We start from the raw sequence: 25245 nt of genomic DNA, 5'->3' as shown, positions 1-25245 counted from the left end.
TTTGGCTAATCCCAGATAAGATGAATACAAAACAAAATACATCTAGGTACATCATAATAAATTTGTTGAAAGCTGAAGGTAAAGGGAACATTGTAAAACTATTGTGGTAAAAACTGATGCATCATGACAAAAGGTGCAAAGCTAAGGCTCACAGAAACTTCATAAAAAGCAGTGTAAGGTTGTTTTCAGACTAATGTTTCTGCTGAAAGAAAAAATACTAAGGGGAGTTTCTCAGCCAGATAGAAAGGAATTCCAAATTGAAATTCTGAAATACAAGAAGAAATGAAAAAAAACAATGGGTAGATAAGTGGATATGTCTAAATAAATAGGATGTGTTACTCTACTTTGTTTTCTGGGCTCATGGAAGGATTGCATATTAACTTATCCTAAACCTTCTCTCTTCTTATTCCCCCTTGTCCCTTCCTTCAACCTTCATGGCCTCAGCATTTGTTCTTCTTGTCATATCTTCTAAGTAATTTTGGATTCTGAGCTAAATTGTCTGGGTTCAGATTTCAACTGTTTCACAATCTACATCTAAATCTAGTTCTTTCATGGGACACCTGGCTGGCTCAGTGGTTGGGCGCCTGCCTTTGGCTCAGGGCATGATCCTGCAGTCCCAGGATTGAGTCTCGCATTGGGCTCCCTGCATGAAGCCTGCTTCTTCCATTGCCTCTTTCTCTGTGTCTCTCATGAATAAATAAATAAAATCTTTTTAAAAAATAAAAATAAATAAATCTAGTTCTTTCAGAGACAATCTACAGGAACAGCGACTTTACAGGTAATAACAATGCTACTAAATTCATACAGACTTCAATAATTACTCTGAATGCAAATGGACTAAATGCTCCCATCAAAAGACATAGGGTATAAGAATGGATAAAAAAACAAGACCGATGGGATGAGCACTGGGTATTATACTATATGTTGGCAAATCAAACTTTAATAAAAAAAATACAAAAAACCCTAAAACAAACCAAGACCCTTCGATATGTTGCTTACAAGAGACTCATTTTAGACCCAAAGAAACCTCCAGCTTGAAATTAAAGGTGTGGAGAATCATTTATCATGCTAATGGACACCACAACAAAGCTGGAGAAGACATTCTTATATCAGACTAATTAGATTTTAAACCAAAGACTGTAATAAGAGATGAAGAAGGACACCATATCATAATAAAAGGGTCTACCCAACGAGAAGATCTAATAATTGTAAATATTTATGCTCCTAACTTGGGAGCAGCCAAATATATAAACCAATTAATAACAAATCAGGAACTCATTGATAATAATACAATAATAGCAGAGGACTTTAACACCCCACTCATAGCAGTGGACAGATCATCTTAGCAAAAGATCCACAGGGAAATAAGGACTTTGAATGACACACTGGACCAGCTGGACTTAACAGATATATTCAAAACATTTCATCCTAAAACAGCAAAATACATATTCTTCTCAAGTGCACATGGAATATTCTCCAGAATAGGTCACATACTGGGCCAAAAACCAGGTCTCAACTGGGACAAAAAGATTGATATCATACAATGCATAGTTTCAGACCACAATACTTTGAAACTTGAAGTCAACCACAAGAAAAAATTGGAAGTACTACAAATACGTGGAAGTTAAGGAACATCCTACTAAAGAATGAATGTGTCAACCAGGAAATTAAAGCAAAATTAAGAAAGTACATGGAAGTAAATGAAAAGGTTAGAGCAGAAATCAATGATAATACAAAATAGTAGATAAATACAAAATAGTAGAACAGATCAATGAAACTAGGAGTCAGTTCTTTGAAAAAATTAATGATTGATAAACTCCTAACCAGAATTACCAAAAAGAAAAGAGGAATGACCCACATAAATAAAATTATGAATGGAAGAGGAGAGATCACAACCAACACTGAAGAAATACAAGCAATTATAAGAGAATATTGTGAGCAATTATATAACAGCAAAGTAGGTAATTTGGAAGAAATGGATAAATTCCTAGAAACCCATAAACTACCAAACCTGACACAGGAAGAAGTATAAAAACTGAATGGACCCATACCCAACAAAGAAATTAAATTGATAATAAAAAATCTCCCAATAAGCAAGAGTCCAGGGCCAAGTGGCTTCCCAGGGGAATTTTACCAAACTTTTAAAGAAGAACTAACACCTATTCTTCTGAAACTGTTCCAAAAAATTGAAATGGAAGGAAAACTTCCAAACTCATTCTATGAAGCCAGCATTACCTTGCTTCTAAAACCAGAAAAAGGCCCAACTAAAAAAGAGAATTATAGATCAATATCCCTGACAAACATGGATGCAAAAATTCTCACCAAGATATTATCTAATAGTATCTAATAGTACATTAAGAGAATTATTTACCATGACCAAATGGGATATAGTCCTGGGCTGCAGGACTTCAACATCTGCAAATCAATCAACATAATACACCACATTAATAAAAGAAAGGACAAGAACCATATGATCCTCTCAATAGATGCAGAAAAAGCATTTGACAAAATACAGTATCTTTTCCTGATAAAAACTCTCCACTGTATAGGGATAGAGGGAACCTACCTCAATATCATAAAAATGATATACGAGAGACCCACAGTGAATATACTCCTCAATGAGGAAAAACTGAGAGCTTTTCCCCCAAGGTCAGGAACATGAGAGGGATGTCCACTCTCACCACTGTTATTCAACATAGTACTAGAAATCCTAGCCTCAGCAATCAGACAACAAAAAGAAATAAAAGACATCCAAATCAGCAAAGAAGTCAAACTCACTCTTCAAAGATGACATGATACACTATGTAGAAAACCCAAAAGAGTCTACCAAAAAATTGCTAGAACTGATACAGGAATTCAGCAAAGTCACAGGATATAAAATCAATGCACAGAAATGAGTTGCATTTCTATCAATGCACTAACAATGAAATAGAAGTAAGAGAAATCAAGAAACTGATCCCATTTATAATTGCACCAAATAAGATACTTAGGAATAAATTTAATCTGTGGCACCTGGCTGGCTCAGTGGTTGAGCAATTTGCCTTCGGCTCAGGTCATGATCCTGGGGTCCTGGGATTGAGTCTCACATCAGGCTCTCCATGGGGAGCCTGCTTCTCCCTCTGCCCATGTCTCTGCCTCTCTCTCTGTGTCTCGCATGAATAAATAAATAAAATCTTAAAAAAATAAATCTAACCAAAGAGGCAAAGAATCTGTACTCTGAAAACTATGAAACACTTGAGGCACCTGAGTGGCTTAGTTGGTTGGTTTAGGTCATGATCCCAGGGTCCTTGGGTTGCTTATCCCTCTCTCTCTCTCTCTGCCCCTCCCTCCTGCTCCTGCTCTCTCTCTCTCTTAAATAAATAAGTAAACTCTTAAAAAAATATAAATACTAATGAAAGAAATTGAGGAATTCATGAAGAAATGGAAAAACATTCCATGCTTTTGGCTTTAACAAATATTGTTAAAATTTCTGTGCTACCCAAAGCAATCTACACTTTCAATGCAATCCCTATTAAAATACCAACGACATTTTTCACAGAGCTGGAACATACCTAAAATTTGTATGGAACCAGAAAATATCCTGAATAGCCAAAGTAATGTTGAAAAAGAAAACCAAAACTGGAGGCATTACTATTCCAGACTTCAAGCTGTACTACAAAGTTGTGATCATCAAGACAGTGTGGTACTGGCACAAAAACAGACACATAGATCAATGAAACAGAATAGAGAACCCAGAAATGGACCCTCAACTCTATGGTCAACCAATCTTTGACAAAGCAGGAAAGAATATCCAATGGAAAGAAGACAGTCTTTTCATCAATAAATGGTGTTGGGAAAATTGGACAGCCACATGCAAAAGAATGAAATTGGACCATTCTTTTACACATACACAAAAATAAACCCCAAATGGATGAAAGACTTAAATGTGAGACAAGAATCCATCAAAATACTAGAGGAGAACACAGGCAGCAACCTCTTTGGCCTTGGCCACAGCAACTTCTTGTTAGACCGCTCTCCAAAGGCAGGGGAAACAAAAGCAAAAATGAACTATTGGGACTTCATCATGATAAAAATCTTCTGCACAGCAAAAGAAACAGTCAACAAAACTAAAAAGCAACCTATGGAATTGGGAGAAGATATCAGCAAATGATCTACCTATCAGTTAAAGGGCTCATATCCAAGACCTATAAAGAACTTATCCAACTCAACACCCCAAAATAAAATAATTCAGTCAAGAAATGGGCAGAAAACATGAACAGTGACTGGGTGATGAGCACTGAGGGGGTCCCTTGATGGGATGAGCACTGGGTGATATGCTATGTGTTGGCAAATTGAACTCCAATTTAAACAATAAATTAAAAAAAGAAGACATATAAATGGCCAAAAGGCACATGAAAAAAATGTTCAACATCACTCAGGATTAGGGAAATACAAATCAAAACCACAATGAGATACCACCTCATACCAGTCAGAATGGCTCAAATGAACAAGTCAGGAAACAACAGATGTTGGTGAGGATGTAGAGAAGGGGAAACCCTCTTGCACTGTTGGTGGGAAGGTAAACTTTACAGCCACTCTGGAAAACAGTGTGGAGGTTCCTCAAGAAGTTAAAAATAGAACTACTTTACAGCCCAGGATTGCACTACTAGGTATTTATCCAAAGGATACACAGTGTTTTTTGTTTGTTTGTTTGTTTTCACAGTGTTTTGAAGGGGCACATGCACTCCATTATTTATAATAATGTCACACATTATTATACATTATTATACATTATAGCAGTGTCCACAATAGCCAAAATATGGAAGGAGCTGAGATGTCCAATGACAGATGAAAGGATAAAGAAGGATATATATATAAATAAATGGGATTTATAGATATAAATAAAGGATATAATAATAATATTAAAGGATTAATATAATAATATTAATTAAATATATTTATATATATATATCTAAATAAATGTTACTCAGCTATCAAAAATGAGAAAGAATGAAATCTTGTCATTTCCAATGACTTGGATGGAACTAGACCATATTATGGTAAGTGAAATAAATCAGTCAGAGAAAGACAAATACTATGTGATTTCACTCATATGTAGAATTTAAGAAACAAAACAGATAAACATAGGTGAAGGGAAGGAAAAATAAAATAAGATGAAAACAGAGAGGGAAGCAAACCATAAGAGGCTCTTAACTCTAAGCTCTAACTATTAACTGAGGGCTGCTGGAGGGGAGGTGTGGGGGGGATGGGGTGATGGTCATTAAGGAGGGCACATGATGTAATAAACACTGGGTGTTATATAAGACTGATGAGTCTCTAAACTCTACCTTTGAGACTAATAATACAATACATATTAACTAAATTGAATTTAAATAAAAAAATTGAAAAAATAAATCTAGGTCTTTAGAGACAGTTGCTGATACTCTTGGTATCTCAGTTTCCTTATCTATACAATGAATGTATGCTATTAACCACCCTGATAGGGTTTGTTGTGAAATATATACAAAAACTCTAAGTGAGGCATCTGGTACATAGAAGTCATTTAAAAAGTCATTTAAAAGAAGTGAGGCATCTAAGTCACTCTAAGTGAGTCATCTGGTACATAGAAGTCATTTAAAAAAATCTTAACTTATTGTTCTAATCACATATTTTTCTCTCTCACTGCTTCAAAGTATCCATTTACACTTTATCTATCATATTTGACATTTAACTTGAAAGAAATGACATATCATATTTAAATTTCCACTTCTGATTTCCTGGTTTGCTTCAAGCATTCTGTGTTATTTTAATATTTTATTAAATTAACAAAGATTTTTGTTGGAGTACATCCATTTAAAAATATTGTAAAGTATTGTAAAGCAATATTTTACATTTTAGTATTTTGAATACATTTCTACTGTTTAAGAGGCAATGATATCTCTTCTTAGTGGTATCCTTGTCTTTGACAAGTTAAATTTTTATCTTTGAAATAGCTTCAATTATTCTTACCAATTTTGGGGAAGATGTCTTCTCTGCTTCTATTGCAAAAATTCCTGATATGACAAACTGAGAACAAAAAGAGGCACACATAAGCATCTTTGTTATCACCCAAGAGATTCCTCTGACAGCTTCAATAACACTTTTAAAAAATTAATAACAAGTTTAATGAAAGGTCTATAATATGTAACATAATGTCAACTTCATTAATTAGTAAATTTCAGATCCATAACAACTTTACTACATTTGAAAATAACTTATAATAAGTTAGATTTTTTTTTCACTTCTTGAGATTTCCACAATGATAACTGAGGAGGTATAATTAATAACAAATTAAATGAGTTATTTGTAGATAACTTTCCAAAAACAGAATCACAAGAAGCCTTTTAATTTTTCAAAACAGAATTATATTTAATATGGGGATATGAGAACATTTAAATATATTTGATGAGGTGTGAGATGAAATCCCTGAATGTCTAAAATTCCTAAAGGTTTCCTGTGCCTCCAGCTCCTTCACTTCTCTGGCAGTGTCCTGGTGGTCTCTGCTTTGTGAGTGTGATGCCATTTTAATGCCAACTTCCCAGAGTTAGCTCAGACTTCACAGGTTAAGAGCACAGTTCCCAGTAAAACTACATTCACTTCAGTCACCAGCCATAAACTTGGGGATTTCCAGGCCCCCTGGACTTCTGACCAACTGGCTACAAATATAAGCTTTCCCACTATCCATCTCAGATTTGATAATTTGCTAGAATGACTCCTAGAACCCAGGAAAGTGCTATACTTATAATTTTATCAACAAATCAAGACCAGCCAAATGAAGAAATGCATAGGTCTAGAATGGTCTAAGCATGAAGCTTCCATATCCTCAGCATGTATCATCCTCCTGGCATATCAATGTATATCACCAACCAAAACCTATCTGAGCCTCAGTTTCCATAGTTTCATTATGGAGTTTCATTACCTATCTGTGGTTGGTCTTTCTGCAACAGCCAGCTCCTGAACACTCAGGTATGGTGCAAGGGGCCCAGGAATAACAAAGACACTCTTATTTCTTGGGAAATTTCCCAGAACCAGGGAGCCAAACCAGTCAAATTTTCCATTATACATAAGAGAGCTAAAGGTATCAGATTCATTGAAATAAGTTAGGGCTCTCTCCCCACTTTTGCCTCAATTATTTTTTAGATTCCTCAAAGAGTAATGTAGCTTTTAATATTTTTAAAAAATCCTCTTCTTGAGGAATTGGAGTTAATTTATTTCTCTCTTTCTCCTTTTCTTTTTCTTTTTCTTTTCTTTTCTTTTTTTTCTTTTCCTTTCATTTCCTTCCTCTTTTTTTAGCTAAAGAACAATTTAACTTTGAAAATAATTTTTCTGAAACACCAAGATTCCTATTGTAGTTCTATGGTAACGTCTGGAAAAATCACCTAGTAATAAATCCACGGTTTTCTATTAAAGCATTGGGAGGAGGAAACCATTATTGGGTTAATGTTATACTTGTATATTTGTGTACTTCCATAGGATGGAATAAAGTAATTTTTTTTTTTTATTTATGATAGTCACAGAGAGAGAGAGAGAGGCAGAGACACAGGCAGAGGGAGAAGCAGGCTCCATGCACCGGGAGCCCAATGTGGGATTCGATCCCGGGTCTCCAGGATCGCGCCCTGGGCCAAAGGCAGGCGCCAAACCGCTGCGCCACCCAGGGATCCCTAAAGTAATATTTTTAACGTGATTTCATGGCATGGAGGGTAGATACAATTTTATTGGTTTCATTTAAGAACTTCTTATTGATTTCTTTTAAAAAATTAAATTCAATTTAGTTAATATATATTGTATTATTAGTCTCAGGGATAGAACTTAGTGATTCACCAGTTGCATATAACACTAAGTGCTCATTACATCAAGTGCTCTACTTAATGTCCATCACCCAATTATCCCATCCCCTTACCCCTTTCCCTTACAGCGACCCTCAGTTTGTTCCCTAGAGTTAAGAGTCTCTTAAGGTTTGCTTTCCTCTCTGTTTTCATCTTATTTTATTTTTTCTTCCCTTCACTTATGTTTATCTGTTTTGTTTCTTAAATTCCACATATGAGTAAAATCACATGGTATTTGTCTTTCTCTGACTGACTTATTTCACCTAGCCTAATACCCTCTAGTTCCATCCACTCCTTGCAAGTTATCTGTATTTTAATTTAAGAGTCCTTATCTTAGAGATGCATACTGAAATATTTGCAAATAAAATTATGTAATGTCTAGGAATTGCTTCAAAATAATCCGAGTAAAATAAAGAAAGTGCATGGAAGTATGGATGAAGCAAGACTAACTATGAGCTGCTAATTGTCTAAACTGGGTAATGAGTACCAAGGGGGCAATATACTATTCTGTTTATCAATGTCTGAAAGCTTCCATAATAAAAGACTTGGTATGTTAAAAAAAAAAGGAACTTCTTGTTGAGTGCATGAAAATACACATTATTATAATTTAGTGGGTCCACCCACATGAGTGTTTAATAGAATGCTACTGAAAACTATTTTAACAGAAAATAGCATTCAAAAAACATTTAATCTGCAGTTTAATTTTTGAAATGTAAGAATCACACCCAAAAATCACCTATCCTGAATATTTTATTATTTTCTGACATTGGTTGGAAAGACAGTTGTTTTTGAAAAGCTTTTGCACAGTGAAGGAAACCATCAATAAAATGAAAAGACAGCCTACTGAATGGGAGAAGATATTTGTAAATGACATATCCAGTAAGGAGTTAATATCCAAAATATATAATGAACTTATACAACTCAACACCAAAAAACAAATAATCCAATTAAAAATTGGCAGAAGACATGAACAGACATTTTCCTAAAGGAATACAGGTGGCCAACAGACATGAAAAGATGCTCAACATCACTCATCATTAGGGAAACACAAATCAAGATCACAATGAGATATCACCTCACACTTGTTAGAATGGTTAAAAGAAAAAAACCACAAGAAATAGCAAGCATTGGCGAGGGTATGGAGGAAAAGGAACCCTCATGCACTGCTGGTGGGAATGCAAGTTGGTGCAGCTACTGTGGAATACAGTACATAGGTTCCTCAAAAAATTAAAATAGAATTAGCATATGATCCAATAATTCCACTATTGGGTATTTATCCAAAGACAATGAAAGTACTAATTTGAAAAGATATATGCACCCCTATGTTTATTGCAGCATTATTCACAATAGCCAAAATATGGAAGAAATCCAAGTGTTCAACCATAGATGAATGGATATATATATATATTATTACTCAGCCATTCAAAAAATGAAATCTTTCTACTTGCAACACATGGATGGATCTAGAGGGTATTACACAAAGCAAAATAAGCCAGTTAGAGAAACAAATACCATATGATTTCACTCACATGTGGAATTTAAGAATGAACAAAGAAGAAAACAGACAAAAAAACAGACTCCACTATAGAGAACTGGCGGTTACCAGAGGAGAGGTGGATAGGGGAGTGGGTGAAATAGGTGAAGAGGATTAGAAGTACATTTATTGTGATGAGCAGTGAGTGATGTATAGAATTGTTGAGTCATTATATTGTGCACCTGAAACTAATATAACACTCTATGTTAAGTATATGTGAATTAAAAATAAATACATTTTAAAAAAGATAGTTGTTACCCGTAGTTGTGCATCAAGAATGGATTTTTTTCATTGGTACAAACTGCATGTATGCATGCAACCTTTCTATGGCATCAAAAAAGACTATCCATAGTCAGAAATGAGGGCAGCAGTGCATGTTTCTTCCTCAAAAACACAGGGCCTTTGACACATCAGAGATTTTCATGTCTTATCAAAATATGAAGAAAATAAAATGGTACAATGATAGAGGATAACTTAGGGGTGAATTTTAAGAGTTTTGTCAAAAGGTCTTTCAGATAAGGTGATATTTAAGTTGACAATAAGCATCAAAACTTGGGGGATGAGCAGCTCTAGGAGGAGAAATTGCTACTGAAAAGGACCTGTTCTTCAGAGCAAGTACACTTCCCTCTGAAAAGCCTCCCTCATTTCTCCCAGTTGTTTATGGCCAGCCGCTTTAAGTACCTATGGTCCATGTTTCCATAATAACTCTCAAATATGTTGAAAAAAATTACACATATGTTCTTTTGCCTCTTGATTTATTTAAACCCCCTCAGTTCAAAGTTGAATTTAGATGACTTGCATAAATGTATGCATTAGGTCTAAAAATTAATAAACAGAAATAATTGGTAGATAAAGACACTAGGGATAATAACATTACATAATTGGCTGAGGTCAGGAGTAATTTTAGTTCAGTGAAATTGTAGTATGGGTCACTGAATGGTTGAAGGACTACACAGAACTTGTGCTCCCTTTTGACTCCTAGCTTGGGGTGGCTTTCTTACTGTGTGGTAGCATAATAATAGGGCAGGTAAGTATATGTAACTCAAATGTGCCTCACCACATTGCGTGCCCAGTGCTCTCAGTCTCCTATTGGATTACTGCCATAGCTAGGAAGACAGACTCAGTTAATCACTGTGTCGGAACAAAAACATACTGTACTTGCTCTGTCAGCTAATGCCACATTATTTTTCTTTTTATTTCTCAGGAAAATTCAATGAAACCCAATGTTTATAGCAGCAATGTCCACAATAGCCAAACTGTGTAAGGAGCCTCAGTGTCCATCGAAAGATGAATGGATAAAGAAGATGTGGTTTATGTATACAATGGAGTATTACTCAGCCATTAGAAACGACAAATACGCACTATTTGCTTCGATGTGGAGGGACCTGGAGGGTATTATGCTGAGTGAAATAAGTCAATCAGAAAAGGACTAACATTATATGGTCTCCATTCATTTGGGGAATATGAAAATTAGTGAAAGGGAATACAGGGAAAGGAGAGAAAATGAGTCAAAATATCAGTGGGGGTGACAAACCATGAGAGACACCTAACTCTGGGAAATGAACAAGGGGTAGTGGAAGGGGAGGTGGGCGGGGGGTGGAGGTGACTGGGTGATGGGCAATGAGGGGGGCACTTGGCGGGATGAGCACAGCATGTTATGCTATATGTTGGCACACTGAACTCCAATAAAAAAAAAGTTCTCTAAACTTGCTCTGTCTTCTGATTCTTTTAAAAAGTTATTTCAATCAGGTTCTCAGCTCCACCTCTCCTCGTGGAGGTCACTCATGATCTCAATGTTGCAAAAGCCAATGGCAATTTTAGATGGTATCTCATCTAACTTCACCTATTTATAGTCTTTGAGATTTGACTGCTCCCTCCTCAACTCTGCCTTCTTCAGTTGGGCTTCCAGGATAGTATACTCTCTTGTTTTACTCCTCAATTTTCTTTGCCTGTTCCTCTTCTTCAATCTTAATTCCTAATGCTGGACATGCCCCCAGAAATCAGGCCATAGCCCTTCTCTCTACCTATACAAATGAGATAAATTCTTGCTAATTTTATCTTGTGTCATTTCATTAAATACGTATGCCAATGACCTTACATTTATACTTCTTTCCCAAACTCCATACTCCTATGTATAAGCAGGATACTTGGTATCTCTAATGTCGAAGACATCTAAGATGTCTAAAAGGGATTTCAAACCCAACATGCCCTAAATTTAACACATGAAATTCCAGCCTCTTTAAACTCCTAGCCTTGCCCATCTTAGTCAATGATAAGTCATAAGTCCATTCTTTTAATTGCTTGACCCACTATTTTGAAGTCTCCTTTATTTCCTTCTCCCTGTCACATCCCATATCCAAGCCATCAGGAAATTTTTGGGGTTCTAATATAAAAATACATCCAGAATCAACTTTTTCTTTTACTATCTCTCTGGTTTGAACCACTATACTCTTTCACCTGCATAACCATAATCAAATCTTTTAAAGGCTCCTTGCTTGATCTTTTGCTCCTTCATGATCTTTTAATGGTTCTTACTTAAGTTAGATCATATCATTTCCTCTGTTCAACGCCTTGCAATGGCTCTCAGTGTTACTCAAAGTAATAGTACATAGAATGACTACAAGTTCTTAGATTAACATACTTCCTATCATATAGCTGATCTCTTTTCCTACAATTTCTCTTAGCCCAATTCGCTCCATCCAGACTGGCTATTTTTTCAATAAGGCTTGCTCTCAGCCTAGAGTCTGCTCTCCTTGTATATTCTTTTTTCAGACATCCCTTGTAGCTTATCACTTCAACTACTTCAAGTCTTTGTTCAAATGCCTTTTCTCAAGGAAGCTTGAATATCCTATAAAAATTGCAACTTTATACCTTCTTATCCTTCTCTACATTATTTTTCCCCACAGTATTTTTCATCTTTTAATACATTATCTTTACTAGAAAGTGAGCTTTATAAGGGTACGGATCTTGGTCTGTTTTATTCACTACCATAACTAAAATACTTAAAACAGAGCCTGGCCCCCTATTAGGTAGCGAATATTTGCCAAGTGACTGAAAAATATTTTTGTGAGATAGGCAGATATTTTTGAGAAGTCTGTAGGAAAATGGAAGGTGGTGGAATATTTTACTTCATGCTATAAGACAATATACATCCTTTAGAAATCCTTAGTGAATTCTTCCAAATTCCTCTTGGGTCAATGGCTCCCTGCTCCTTCTTTTCTTTTTTATCAGATTGCTTTTCAAAGTCTCTTTTATTGCCCCAACTCTTAAGCTCTCTTTCTCAGCTTGCCTATATTATTAGCAAACATGAGTCTTATAAATAAACATTTACTACATATCTAAAATGCCCTTTGGAGGGATGCCTGGGTGGCTTAGTGGTTGCATGTCTGTCTTTGGCTCAGGTCGGGATCCTGGAGTCCTGGGATCAAGTCCAACATTGGGCTCCCTGCATGGAGTCTGCTTCTCTCTCCACCTATGTCTCTGCTTCTCTCTGTGTCTCTCATGAATAAATAAATAAAATCTTTAAAAATAAAAAAATAAAATGCCCTTTGGAAAGCTTACCATTCCTTGGCTCTAACATTTATTCAACTAAATAAAATCTTTGTATGGAAAAATTTTATAAATAAATTTATCATCTCAAAATAGCTTCAGTAGATACAAGAATGAATTTCTTGACAGTAGGAGTTGTATGTTTTCACAGTTGGTATCTCTACATTATTGCCTGACCATGGACGATAGCAAAATACATTGAATAAATGAATGAATGATCATTATTGAGATAATTTACTCACAAACAAGAATGCCCAAAATGGGTATCCTGATAGCAAGGTTATAGGCAGGTAATCTATTGAAATTGAATCAAATTCTCTGATATATAACTGTATCCAGAAATATCCCAGAGCACAGTGGATCAAACCAACCATTACTTGGGCAGCCTGTAAGAAAAGAATGTCATAATCAATTACCCAGATATATAAAATTTCAAGAGAGTTACAAATTGAGTGATATAAAGGGCATGGGTGGAGGAGTATAGCTTCTGTATCTCTGAATCATAGTATTCTCTGCCACTACTCTTGTTAGAAATTATCAAAAACTAGGGAGAAGCCAAGGTTATGGAGGAAGGTAGCAGCCATAAAGTGCTTGTAATCCCTACATGTAGCTCATACAGGGGTTATTTATGAAGCTTTCCTAGCAATTTGTAGAGATGTGGTTGCTTTCAAGTAAATTAAGGTATCTAGGGACTTATTTGTGAATGGGTATACTTAACATCCTCTAGTTCTGAGAGAAGAACTGTAGTCTCTGTAGCCCTTTTGCCTTTTCCTCTTCTCTGTTTGGTCTTGCATATACTACTCTCAGTCTTAGTTCTTTCCTCTGATACATTTCTACTATCTCCATCCCCTCAACCAGCTAATGGGCAATGGTTTTCTTCTGTTAGAAATTCTGATTTTTGGCACCATGAGGTGAGAGGATCCACTTGCAACCAGACCTACTGAATCCTAAGATTCTGGCCCCAACAGTCTTAGGCATTTTCCTAAACCAAGATTTATCTTACAGTTCTGGTTTTTAATCTGACTCAAGAGCCCACTAATTAGTGTATATGATAGAAAAGAGGTAGCATGCTACATTTGGCTGGGGGTGAAGAAGTAGGAATAGTGCTCCAGAATATCACCTCCCCCAAGATATACAAAAAATATGCTGACAACACAATGCTGTGATATGATCAATGTCTACAAAGCCCTGTGATCTAGATGATCTCTTGCATATACCTCTGACCTCATCATTTTCTTTAGGACCCACAGTCTCAGATTTACTTTAAATCATAAACATACATAGACAAAAGGAAATCATAGGGGTAGAATTACTGAAACTCATTCCATTAATTCTCTTCCATTGGGTTGTTGAGGCAGAGGAATCACTGTCTCCTTTTAAAATTATTTGGGACTTGTAATATCAAGGTAATTTATCTACTCAAGTAGCACTTAGTCCTTACCCCCAACATTCTGGTTTCTTTTTCCAACACAATGTGGAATGATGTCATATAATCTAAAACATAGCATAAACATTAGAGAGAATGAATGAAATTATTCTCTAGAAAAAATTGTAAAAAATAATGATTTTCTTAGATAAGGCACTTAAAAGTTATTGAGAAATTTGTTCTTGCATTTGCTAATTTTTCACAATTAAACAATTATCTGAAATACAAATTTAAAATCAAACCCATTGATTTTCTCTCAAACATACCTGTTTAAAAACTCTTATGGTCCTATTAGATTTTATCCCTCTTTTACATCTTTAAAGACACTTTGGGAGTCCTTAGGATTCTTAGACGCAGACAACAGAATTTATTCTGGCTGGTTTAAGCAAAACAGGATATTAGTGAACTCAGAATCATTGGTAAGGTTGTTTGTAGACCAATGTCCAGTAGCAAGACACCAATCTAAATTGAGGAGAAAGTGTCCTTGCTACTTCCCACTCCAGAATTCTGCTGCAGATGGTCAAACCTTCCCTGCCTCTCTGGGCCATCATCTATGTAAGCAAAATTAAAGCTCAGTGTAGGGTCTCTTTTGTTGTTCTCTTCCAGTCTCTCTGACTGCAAGGGAAGCTGGGGAATATAATTTTTTTGGATTCAACTTAGAAAAGGTAGCTTTCACAACTCAGCAACTGATAAAGAAAAAAGATGTTCAAAGGTATGGTGCTTATCTCGTGTTTAGTACAGGTCAGCAGGAATTTACTTCTAGGTTACTGCAGCAGCAATGCTAGTGTGCCTCCAAATTAATCCAACTCACAGAAAGGTGTCTGGAAACAACTACCTGTCAAATAGTATAGTGGCTGCTGCTATCTTTATGGCTCCATCAATCTGGAAGACAGCTTTGTCTGCCTGCCTCTGCCTTACCACTCAAGCAGTCACTTCTCTTGAGCCCTCAGTACAATTGTAGCAGTTTCATGACCCCCCAATTGTCTAATGGTCAAAAATTGGAAATGTCCCCTAACTATAACTTGCTAAAGAATTAAAAAATACAAAATAATCTAATAACCACAATAGAGAAACTTAAGTCCTTAAGTCCAGTCTTTATACTATGTCCACAATGAAACTTCTAAACTCAGAATCAAATGTGGAAATCATCTGCTCATAATCTTTCACTGGGTTCTTGTTGCCTTCAGTCCCCAGTGAACATTTTTTTATGTGGCACATTAGAGTTGGGTATGATTTGACCTCAACTTTCTTCTCCCCATATTAAGTACCCCATCCATTCCTGAGCACTATTTCCATTACTATGTGGCTTTGACTCATGTTTTTAAAGTACCTTACCATATACATCTTTGCTTCTGTGTGCTCACAGTGTGAAAATGTCTGGCTCTAGCAATGTATTTTTAAATTGTTGGAATTTAATAGATGTTTGTTAAATCAATTTGACACATAAAATTACATTTCTATCTATTGATCTGTTACCATATTATGTATAAGTGAATAGATTTGTTTATACCAGTCATGTAACATATGTTTGGGAAGGTCAGCCTCAAAGCATAGATTCTCTGGCATTTATTGAGTTAATTTTGGATAGACCCAGAGGTGCCACAAAAATTGAGTCATTCTCCAGAGCATGTGAATCAAGAGAAAAAGAATAGGCTGATCAGGACATATGGACCTTGGGTAAAGACAACAAGCTCTGGTTTTGATGTTGAGGATCAGAAAATTTTTGTGGGCAGGCCATATAAATTGAAAGAAGTGATTCCCGGAAGAGTCACTTCTCACATGGGGAACTCTCTGTGGCTTGCTCCAGATGAGCAAAAGAAGAATTTACCTATTTAATCATGGTTAAAGATTCTCCCAAGTAATACTTGCCAACCCAGCTAGAAAAGAATATACATAAAGAGAAACTCTTAACTCCCAGTTCTTGGAAATCAATCATTCCTATCATCCAAAATATGATGTTTATGTGTTTTTTGTTGCTGCAAAGTCTAATGCACATCTCCTAAACCGCGAAAAATATGGGAATATGATCAAAAGGTGAAAGGCAGGAGCCGGGCTTGCCACTGCTTGTTCCATGACTCTGGGATCCCCAAGTCACTACACTATGTTCTCCTTCTGTAAATTAGCCAACCTACCTTCATATGAGAGGATGCTGTGTGTGTAAAATAAGTCAGTTATTGGAAACACACAATGGAAGAAGAAGTATTTAAAGGAATAAATAAAAAGTAAAATGATGTCTTAATTGGGGTTCTTCCCACTGTGTTTGGGAAGCACTCTAAGGGGTCGTTGGGAATACCTCCCCCCTGGGGTGGTTTTATTCTTAGCAACAGTGACAGCCTTGGCTAAGGCTCCCTACACTCACGTGTAGGCCTACTGGATCGTTTATCCTCACGTGGTGCCCTTGGTTCAGGGTTTTGCAGGTTGTACATCTGAACGGGCGCTGCTTCCTCGGTTGTGGACTTCATCCTCCCCTCCGTCATTCCGACTCTGCGGTTGTAGCCAAGAGCGCAGCTGCCAGGTTCTCTGCACGAGGAGCCCCGCGTGGACCCCCACAGTGTGGTAAGACCCCCACTGTTCCACTGAGCTTACAAGTTCCCTCGATGAGGGTTGGGTAGAGCGATGCCACTCTTAATTGGTTGCATCAACATCATACTCTATCTTTGGAGGCTGTGGTTGACATTACCTGCAGCCTTATTACGTGGTGGTTCTATCCCTAACTGTAGGGATGCCCTCCTTGGAAGAAGCCTCATAATCAGAAGCCCCCTGCAATCAAGAATATTCTAGAAGACATGGTACATACAATTTCTGTGGTCTTCAGTTTATTCTTTTGTAAAGTGTAGATAATACCAGCACAGGTACCTCACAGGCTCATCATGCAGAACTTTGAAGACCAAGTTGTTTTACAAATATATTCCATTGTTACAAATGTGTGTGTGTGTGTGTGTGTGTGTGTGTGCATGTGTGTATCCTGCTGGACTTGATAGATTAATTTTTATATTCAGTGTTTAACAACTGACCCAACACATGGTAGGAACAAATGAATGACTACCAAGTCTGGCCTAAATTGTTAAATTATTTGCATCATATGGGTACTTATGAATAGTTAGAGGGGACTAATGTTTGTTGAACTCTTTTATTTTTGATGTTTTACCAGTTAACTAATTCAATAAAGTTTCACTGAGCATTGGTATGTGCCAAGCACTGTTCTCAATGCTGGGGATAGAGCAGTGAAGAAAGCAGATGAAGTACCCTACCCTATTGGGAGCTTGTAGTGAGAAGGGGGAAACCAATAATAATCTGGACCCATAAGGAAAACTTATACTGTAAAAGTAATACAAGCTAAAGAGAATAATTAAGTATGGAGGGAAATAGGGTATATGCATGGATGGAAATGTAAAGGGAGGCATTCACAAAAATCCTCCCTACAAACAGGATATTTGATCAAAGTCCCCAAGAAGGTGAAGGAGAGAACCTTGTAAATATCTGGGAAGAGAAAGTGGCCAGTATAAGGAATGGCAGCTGGACAATGTCTGAGGCTGCTCAAGGAAGAGGGTATGGCTACAGTAGGGAGTGAGAAGAGGAAGCCAGATCATTCAGGGCCTTCTTAAAACTCTGGCTTTACCTGTGAGTAGTAGGAGATGCTATTGAAAGTTTTACATTTAACATTTTTCATGGAAAATTTCAAATACGCAGAAAAAATATGCTAGATATCACAGAGCCATTACCATTAGCAACTTTGTTACCATTATCCTTTGCAACTTTGTTTTTCATCAGTTACCCTTCCTGTTTTTTTTTTCTGGTACAGGAAAGATATCATTTCACTTTTACATATTTCAGTGTGTGTTCTAATAGTTAAAGAGTTTTTTTAAAAAATAATATCCCCACTAAATCCAATAAAATTAACAATAGTTTCTTGAAAATATCTAATACCTAATCCATCCTAAAATTTACTGGTTGTCTTAAAAATGTCTGTAGTTTAGTTTAAATCATTATTCAAATCAGTTCCACTTATTGCATTTGGTTGCTTTATGTATTAATTCTTTTAAAAACTTGCAGTTTTCTTCCTTTTTAAAATGCTATATGTTTACTGAAAAAAAAATAGTAGATAAATCATTGGGCCCTTATAATTTCCCACATTCTGAATTTATCTAGTTGCTTCTTTATGGTGTCATTTAACTTGTTTCTCTATTCTTCATATTTCCTGTAGCCTAGTAGTCATATGCAGAGGCTTCATTAGATTTAGGTTCACATTTTCTGGCAAAATTCTGGATAGTTGGAGCTATATACTCCCTTTGCATAACCATGACACTTGAGTGACTGGTTGTCTTGCTTTAGTGATAAAAATTGAACTATAAATTAGGTTTTGTCTTGATTTACCCACTCTATATTTGCTCATCAATTTTTCTTCTAATGAATTTTAGAATCTATTGATGATATTTAATTAGATCCATACCATTGGAGAGTCCATAATCATGGCTTTCTTAATCATATTATTTCTTCTTAATTTAGTGTTTGATATTTTTTTCAAAAGAATAAATTCCCTTGAGGAATTATTTGATTCTTCAAAAATAGTTTGTATAAGAAAGTCAAATAGTTTGTATAAGCCATTTAAAATGGCATAGTAAGGAGCTCCAAAAATCCACTTTTTCATAAAAGCAATGAAGACATTGGAAATATTTGTCAAAATCAACTTTTCAGATTCTGGAAATTAATCAAAGGCTTGCAGCAATCTGAGAAGTGTTTATTCAAGAAAAATGTCTGACTTTTGGTAATAGTCTTTTTTTTTTTTAATTGGTGTTCAATTTACTAACATACAGAATAACACCCAGTGCCCGTCACCCATTCACTCCCACCCCCCGCCCTCCTCCCCTTCTACCACCCCTAGTTCGTTTCCCAGAGTTAGCAGTCTTTACGTTCTGTCTCCCTTTCTGATATTTCCCACACATTTCTTCTCCCTTCCCTTATTTTCCCTTTCACTATTATTTATATTCCCCAAATGAATGAGAACATATAATGTTTGTCCTTCTCCGACTGACTTACTTCGCTCAGCATAATACCCTCCAGTTCCATCCACGTTGAAGCAAATGGTGGGTATTTGTCATTTCTAATAGCTGAGTAATATTCCATTGTATACATAAACCACATCTTCTTTATCCATTCATCTTTCGTTGGACACCGAGGCTCCTTCCACAGTTTGGCTATTGTGGACATTGCTGCTAGAAACATCGGGGTGCAGGTGTCCCGGCGTTTCATTGCATTTGTATCTTTGGGGTAAATCCCCAACAGTGCAATTGCTGGGTCGTAGGGCAGGTATATTTTTAACTGTTTGAGGAACCTCCACACAGTTTTCCAGAGTGGCTGCACCAGTTCACATTCCCACCAACAGTGTAGGAGGGTTCCCTTTTCTCCGCATCCTCTCCAACATTTGTTGTTTCCTGCCTTGTTAATTTTCCCCATTCTCACTGGTGTGAGGTGGTATCTCATTGTAGTTTTGATTTGTATTTCCCTGATGGCAAGTGATGCAGAGCATTTTCTCATATGCATGTTGGCCATGTCTATGTCTTCCTCTGTGAGATTTCTCTTCATGTCTTTTGCCCATTTCATGATTGGATTGTTTGTTTCTTTGGTGTTGAGTTTAATAAGTTCTTTATAGATCTTGGAAACTAGCCCTTTATCTGATATGTCATTTGCAAATATCTTCTCCCATTCTGTAGGTTGTCTTTGAGTTTTGTTGACTGTATCCTTTGCTGTGCAAAAGCTTCTTATCTTGATGAAGTCCCAATAGTTCATTTTTGCTTTTGTTTCTTTTGCCTTTGTGGATGTATCTTGCAAGAAGTTACTATGGCCGAGTTCAAAAAGGGTGTTGCCTGTGTTCTTCTCTAGGATTTTGATGGAATCTTGTCTCACATTTAGATCTTTCATCCATTTTGAGTTTATCTTTGTGTATGGTGAAAGAGAGTGGTCTAGTTTCATTGTTCTGCATGTGGATGTCCAATTTTCCCAGCACCATTTATTGAAGAGACTGTCTTTCTTCCAATGGATAGTCTTTCCTCCTTTATCGAATATTAGTTGCCCATAAAGTTCAGGGTCCACTTCTGGATTCTCTATTCTGTTCCACTGATCTATGTGTCTGTTTTTGTGCCAGTACCACACTGTCTTGATGACCACAGCTTTGTAGTACAACCTGAAATCTGGCATTGTGATGCCCCCAGATATGGTTTTCTTTTTTAAAATTCCCCTGGCTATTCGGGGTCTTTTCTGATTCCACACAAATCTTAAAATAATTTGTTCTAACTCTCTGAAGAAAGTCCATGGTATTTTGATAGGGATTGCATTAAACGTGTATATTGCCCTGGGTAACATTGACATTTTCACAATATTAATTCTGCCAATCCATGAGCATGGAATATTTTCCCATCTCTTTGTGTCTTCCTCAATTTCTTTCAGAAGTGTTCTATAGTTTTGAGGGTATAGATCCTTTACATCTTTGGTGAGGTTTATTCCTAGGTATCTTATGCTTTTGGGTGCAATTGTAAATGGGATTGACTCCTTAATTTCTCTTTCTTCAGTCTCATTGTTAGTGTATAGAAATGCCACTGACTTCTGGGCATTGATTTTGTATCCTGCCACGCTACCAAATTGCTGTATGAGTTCTAGCAATCTTGGGGTGGAGACTTTTGGGTTTTCTATGTAGAGTATCATGTCATCGGCGAAGAGAGAGAGTTTGACTTCTTCTTTGCCAATTTGAATGCCTTTAATGTCTTTTTGTTGTCTGATTGCTGAGGCTAGGACTTCCAGTACTATGTTGAATAGCAGTGGTGAGAGTGGACATCCCTGTCTTGTTCCTGATCTTAGGGGAAAGGCTCCCAGTGCTTCCCCATTGAGAATGATATTTGCTGTGGGCTTTTCGTAGATGGCTTTTAAGATGTCGAGGAATGTTCCCTCTATCCCTACACTCTGAAGAGTTTTAATCAGGAATGGATGCTGTATTTTGTCAAATGCTTTCTCTGCATCCAATGAGAGGATCATATGGTTCTTGGTTTTTTTCTTGCTGATATGATGAATCACATTGATTGTTTTACGGGTGTTGAACCAGCCTTGTGTCCCAGGGATAAATCCTACTTGGTCATGGTGAATAATTTTCTTAATGTACTGTTGGATCCTATTGGCCAGTATCTTGTTGAGAATTTTTGCATCCATGTTCATCAGGGATATTGGTCTGTAATTCTCCTTTTTGGCGGGGTCTTTGTCTGGCTTTGGAATTAAGGTGATGCTGGCTTCATAGAACGAATTTGGAAGTACTCCATCTCTTTCTATCTTTCCAAACAGCTTTAGGAGAATAGGTATGATTTCTTCTTTAAACGTTTGATAAAATTCTCCTGGGAAGCCATCTGGCCCTGGACTCTTGTGTCTTGGGAGGTTTTTGATGACTGCTTCAATTTCCTCCCTGGTTATTGGCCTGTCCAGGTTTTCTATTTCTTCCTGTTCCAGTTTTGGTAGTTTGTGGCTTTCCAGGAATGCGTCCATTTCTTCTAGATTGCCTAATTTATTGGCGTATAGCTGTTCATAATATGTTTTTAAAATCGTTTGTATTTCCTTGGTGTTGGTAGTGATCTCTCCTTTCTCATTCATGATTTTATTAATTTGAGTCTTCTCTCTCTTCTTTTTAATAAGGCTGGCTAATGGTTTATCTATCTTATTAATTCTTTCAAAGAACCAACTCCTGGTTCTGTTGATCTGTTCCACAGTTCTTCTGGTCTCGATTTCGTTGAGTTCTGCTCGAATCTTTATTAACTCCCTTCTTCTCTTGGGTGTAGGATCTATTTGCTGTTTTTTCTCTAGCTCCTTTATGTGTAAGGTTAGCTTTTGTATTTGAGTTCTTTCCAGTTTTTGAATGGCTGCTTGTATTGCGATGTATTTCCCCCTTAGGACTGCTTTTGCTGCATCCCAAAGATTTTGAACGGTTGTATCTTCATTCTCATTAGTTTCCATGAATCTTTTTAATTCTTCCTTAATTTCCTGGTTGACCTTTTTATCTTTTAGCAGGATGGTCCTTAACCTCCATGTGTTTGAGGTCCTTCCAAACTTCTTGTTGTGATTTAGTTCTAATTTCAAGGCATTATGGTCCGAGAATATGCAGGGGACAATCCCAATCTTTTGGTATCGGTTCAGACCCGATTTGTGACCCAATATGTGGTCTATTCTGGAGAAAGTTCCATGTGCGCTTGAGAAGAATGTGTATTCAGTTGAGTTTGGATGTAAAGTTCTGTAGATATCTGTGAAATCCATCTGGTCCAGTGTATCATTTAAAGCTCTCGTTTCTTTGGAGATGTTTTGCTTAGAAGACCTATCGAGTATAGAAAGAGCTAGATTGAAGTCACCAAGTATAAGTGTATTATTATCTAAGTATTTCTTCACTTTGGTTAATAATTGATTTATATATTTGGCAGCTCCCACATTCGGAGCATATATATTGAGGATTGTTAAGTCCTCTTGTTGAATAGATCCTTTAAGTATGATATAGTGTCCCTCTTCATCTCTCACTACAGTCTTTGGGGTAAATTTTAGTTTATCTGATATAAGGATGGCTACCCCTGCTTTCTTTTGAGGACCATTCGAATGGTAAATGGTTCTCCAACCTTTTATTTTCAGGCTGTAGGTGTCCTTCTGTCTAAAATGAGTCTCTTGTAGACAGCAAATAGATGGGTCCTGCTTTTTTATCCAGTCTGAAACCCTGCGCCTTTTGATGGGGTCATTAAGCCCGTTCACATTCAGAGTTACTATTGAGAGATATGAGTTTAGTGTCATCATGATATCTATTCAGTCTTTGTTTTTGTGGACTGTTCCACTGAACTTCTTCTTAAAGGGGAATTTTAAGAGGCCCCCTTAAAATTTCTTGCAGAGCTGGTTTGGAGGTCACATATTCTTTTAGTTGCTGCCTGTCTTGGAAGCTCTTTATCTCTCCTTCCATTTTGAATGAGAGCCTTGCTGGATAAAGTATTCTTGGTTGCATGTTCTTCTCATTTAGGACCCTGAATATATCCTGCCAGCCCTTTCTGGCCTGCCAAGTCTCTGTGGAGAGGTCTGCTGTTACCCTAATACTCCTCCCCATAAAAGTCAGGGATTTCTTGTCTCTTGCTGCTTTAAGGATCTTCTCCTTATCTTTGGAATTTGCAAGCTTCACAATTAAATGTCGAGGTGTTGAACGGTTTTTATTGATTTTAGGGGGGGATCTCTCTATTTCCTGGATCTGAATGCCTGTTTCCCTTCCCAGGTTAGGAAAGTTTTCAGCTAGAATTTGTTCAAATACATATTCTGGCCCTCTGTCCCTTTCGGCGCCCTCGGGAACCCCAATTACACGTAGGTTTTTCTTCCTCAGGCTGTCGTTTATTTCCCTTAATCTATCTTCATGGTCTTTTAATTGTTTGTCTCTTTTTTCCTCAGTTTCCCTCTTTGCTATCAACTTGTCTTCTAGGTCACTCACTCGTTCTTCCACCTCGTTAACCCTCGTCGTTAGGACTTCTAGTTTGGATTGCATCTCATTCAATTGATTTTTAATTTCTGCCTGATTAGCTCTAAATTCTGCAGTCATGAAGTCTCTTGAGTCCTTTATACTTTTTTCTAGAGCCACCAGTAGCTGTATAATAGTGCTTCTGAATTGGCTTTCTGACATTGAATTGTAATCCAGATTTTGTAACTCTGTGGGAGAGAGGACTGTTTCTGATTCTTTCTTTTGAGGTGATGTTTTCCTTCTAGTCATTTTGCTCAGTGCAGAGTGGCCAAAAGCAAGTTGTATTGGGAAAAAGAGAAAAAGAGAGGAGAGAAAGAAGGAAAGAAAAGAGAAAGAGAAAAAAAAAGGGAAGAAAAAGAAAAAAAAACGAAAAAAATAGAAGAAGAAGAAAAAGAGAAAGAAAAAGAAAGGAGAAAAAAAGGGGGTGGGGGAAGGAAACAAATCAAAAAGCAAAACAAAATAAAAACAAAAACAAAAACAAACAAACAAAAAAGAACCACCGGGGAGTATCTTCTGATTCTGTGTACTTTAAGTCCCTTGGCTTCTCCTGGAAGTTGTCAGTCTAGCTGGTGTTCTGGGGGAGGGGCCTGCTGTGCTGATTTTCAGGTGTTAGCACTTGGGGGAGCTGCTGTGCCCCTGCCTGGTGCAGGGCTCGGTGGGGGTTGTTTACCCCGTGAGGCCGCAGGAGGAACAGCCCCAGTGGCGGGGCAGCTCTGGAGCCCTGGATTCAGCTCCGGCAGGAACTCCGTCTGCAGGGCCTGGAGGCTCCGGGGCGGGGCCGCTGATCTGCTCAGCTGGGGCAGGAGCTTCCTTGCTGTCCTGGGCCCTCCCGGCCTCTGCCTGTCCGGGGGGAGGCGGGATCCTGGGCTGTGTCCCGGCGCCCTGTGCTCCGGAGCCTGCGCTGGTGGATTCGCGCTCCCGGGCCGCGCAGCCCCCTCCGCGGAGCCGCCCCCGAGCCCCCCGAGCTGCTCCGGGTCCCCCGTGCGCGCTGCAGCCCTTAGGGAGCTCGGCGCACTCTCCTGGGCGCGCAGTTGCTGTTACTGTCCCCGGGAGCCCGAGGGCATCCCCGCCCTCCTGGGTCCTGCTCCACCTCCCCACGAGCCCCTTTCCCCCGGGAAGGTCGGTGCAGCTCCTGCGTCTCCGGGACGGGGCTCTCCTGTCCTGGGGACACTCGCCCCGGCCTCAGCCCGGCTCCTCGCGGGCGCCTCCCCCTCGGAGGCCTTTGTTCCTTTACTTCTTTTTCCCCGTCTTCCTACCTGGATAGAAGCGCGAACTCTTCTCACTGTAGCATTCCAGCTGGTCTCTCTTTAAATCTCAGGCCGAATTCATAGATTTTCAGGATAATTTGAAGGTCTTCTAGGTAGTTTGGTGGAGACAGGTGATT

The 25245-nt window shown here is 37.7% G+C and overlaps 1 protein-coding gene across 6 annotated transcripts in view; it reads right to left on the bottom strand.

Annotated features, from left to right (window-relative positions):
• Positions 1-17200, bottom strand: part of LOC144292093 (membrane-spanning 4-domains subfamily A member 12-like) — a 29002-nt gene extending 11802 nt beyond the window's left edge. The window contains exons 1-5 of one of the 6 annotated variants that reach the window (XM_077861806.1): positions 16713-17183; positions 14620-14729; positions 14369-14421; positions 13170-13313; positions 5989-6045 (exon numbers count right to left, since the gene is read on the bottom strand). In XM_077861806.1, the coding sequence (XP_077717932.1) occupies positions 5989-6045; positions 13170-13313; positions 14369-14416 (249 nt within the window). In that variant the 5' untranslated portion in view covers positions 14417-14421; positions 14620-14729; positions 16713-17183. Of the gene's footprint in view, positions 1-5988; positions 6046-13169; positions 13314-14368; positions 14422-14619; positions 14730-16485; positions 16660-16712 lie in introns of those variants that run through there. The other 5 variants (XM_077861804.1, XM_077861805.1, XM_077861803.1 and 2 more) reach the window with 5 other exon arrangements.
• Positions 17201-25245: the final 8045 nt, after the last annotated feature.

This window comes from Canis aureus, chromosome 21, assembly GCF_053574225.1.
Source record: "Canis aureus isolate CA01 chromosome 21, VMU_Caureus_v.1.0, whole genome shotgun sequence".
In the NCBI taxonomy this organism is placed as follows: Eukaryota; Metazoa; Chordata; class Mammalia; order Carnivora; family Canidae; genus Canis; species Canis aureus.
The sequence above is the reverse complement of the archived record's forward strand: the minus strand, read 5'-3'. Positions and strand labels throughout refer to the sequence as shown.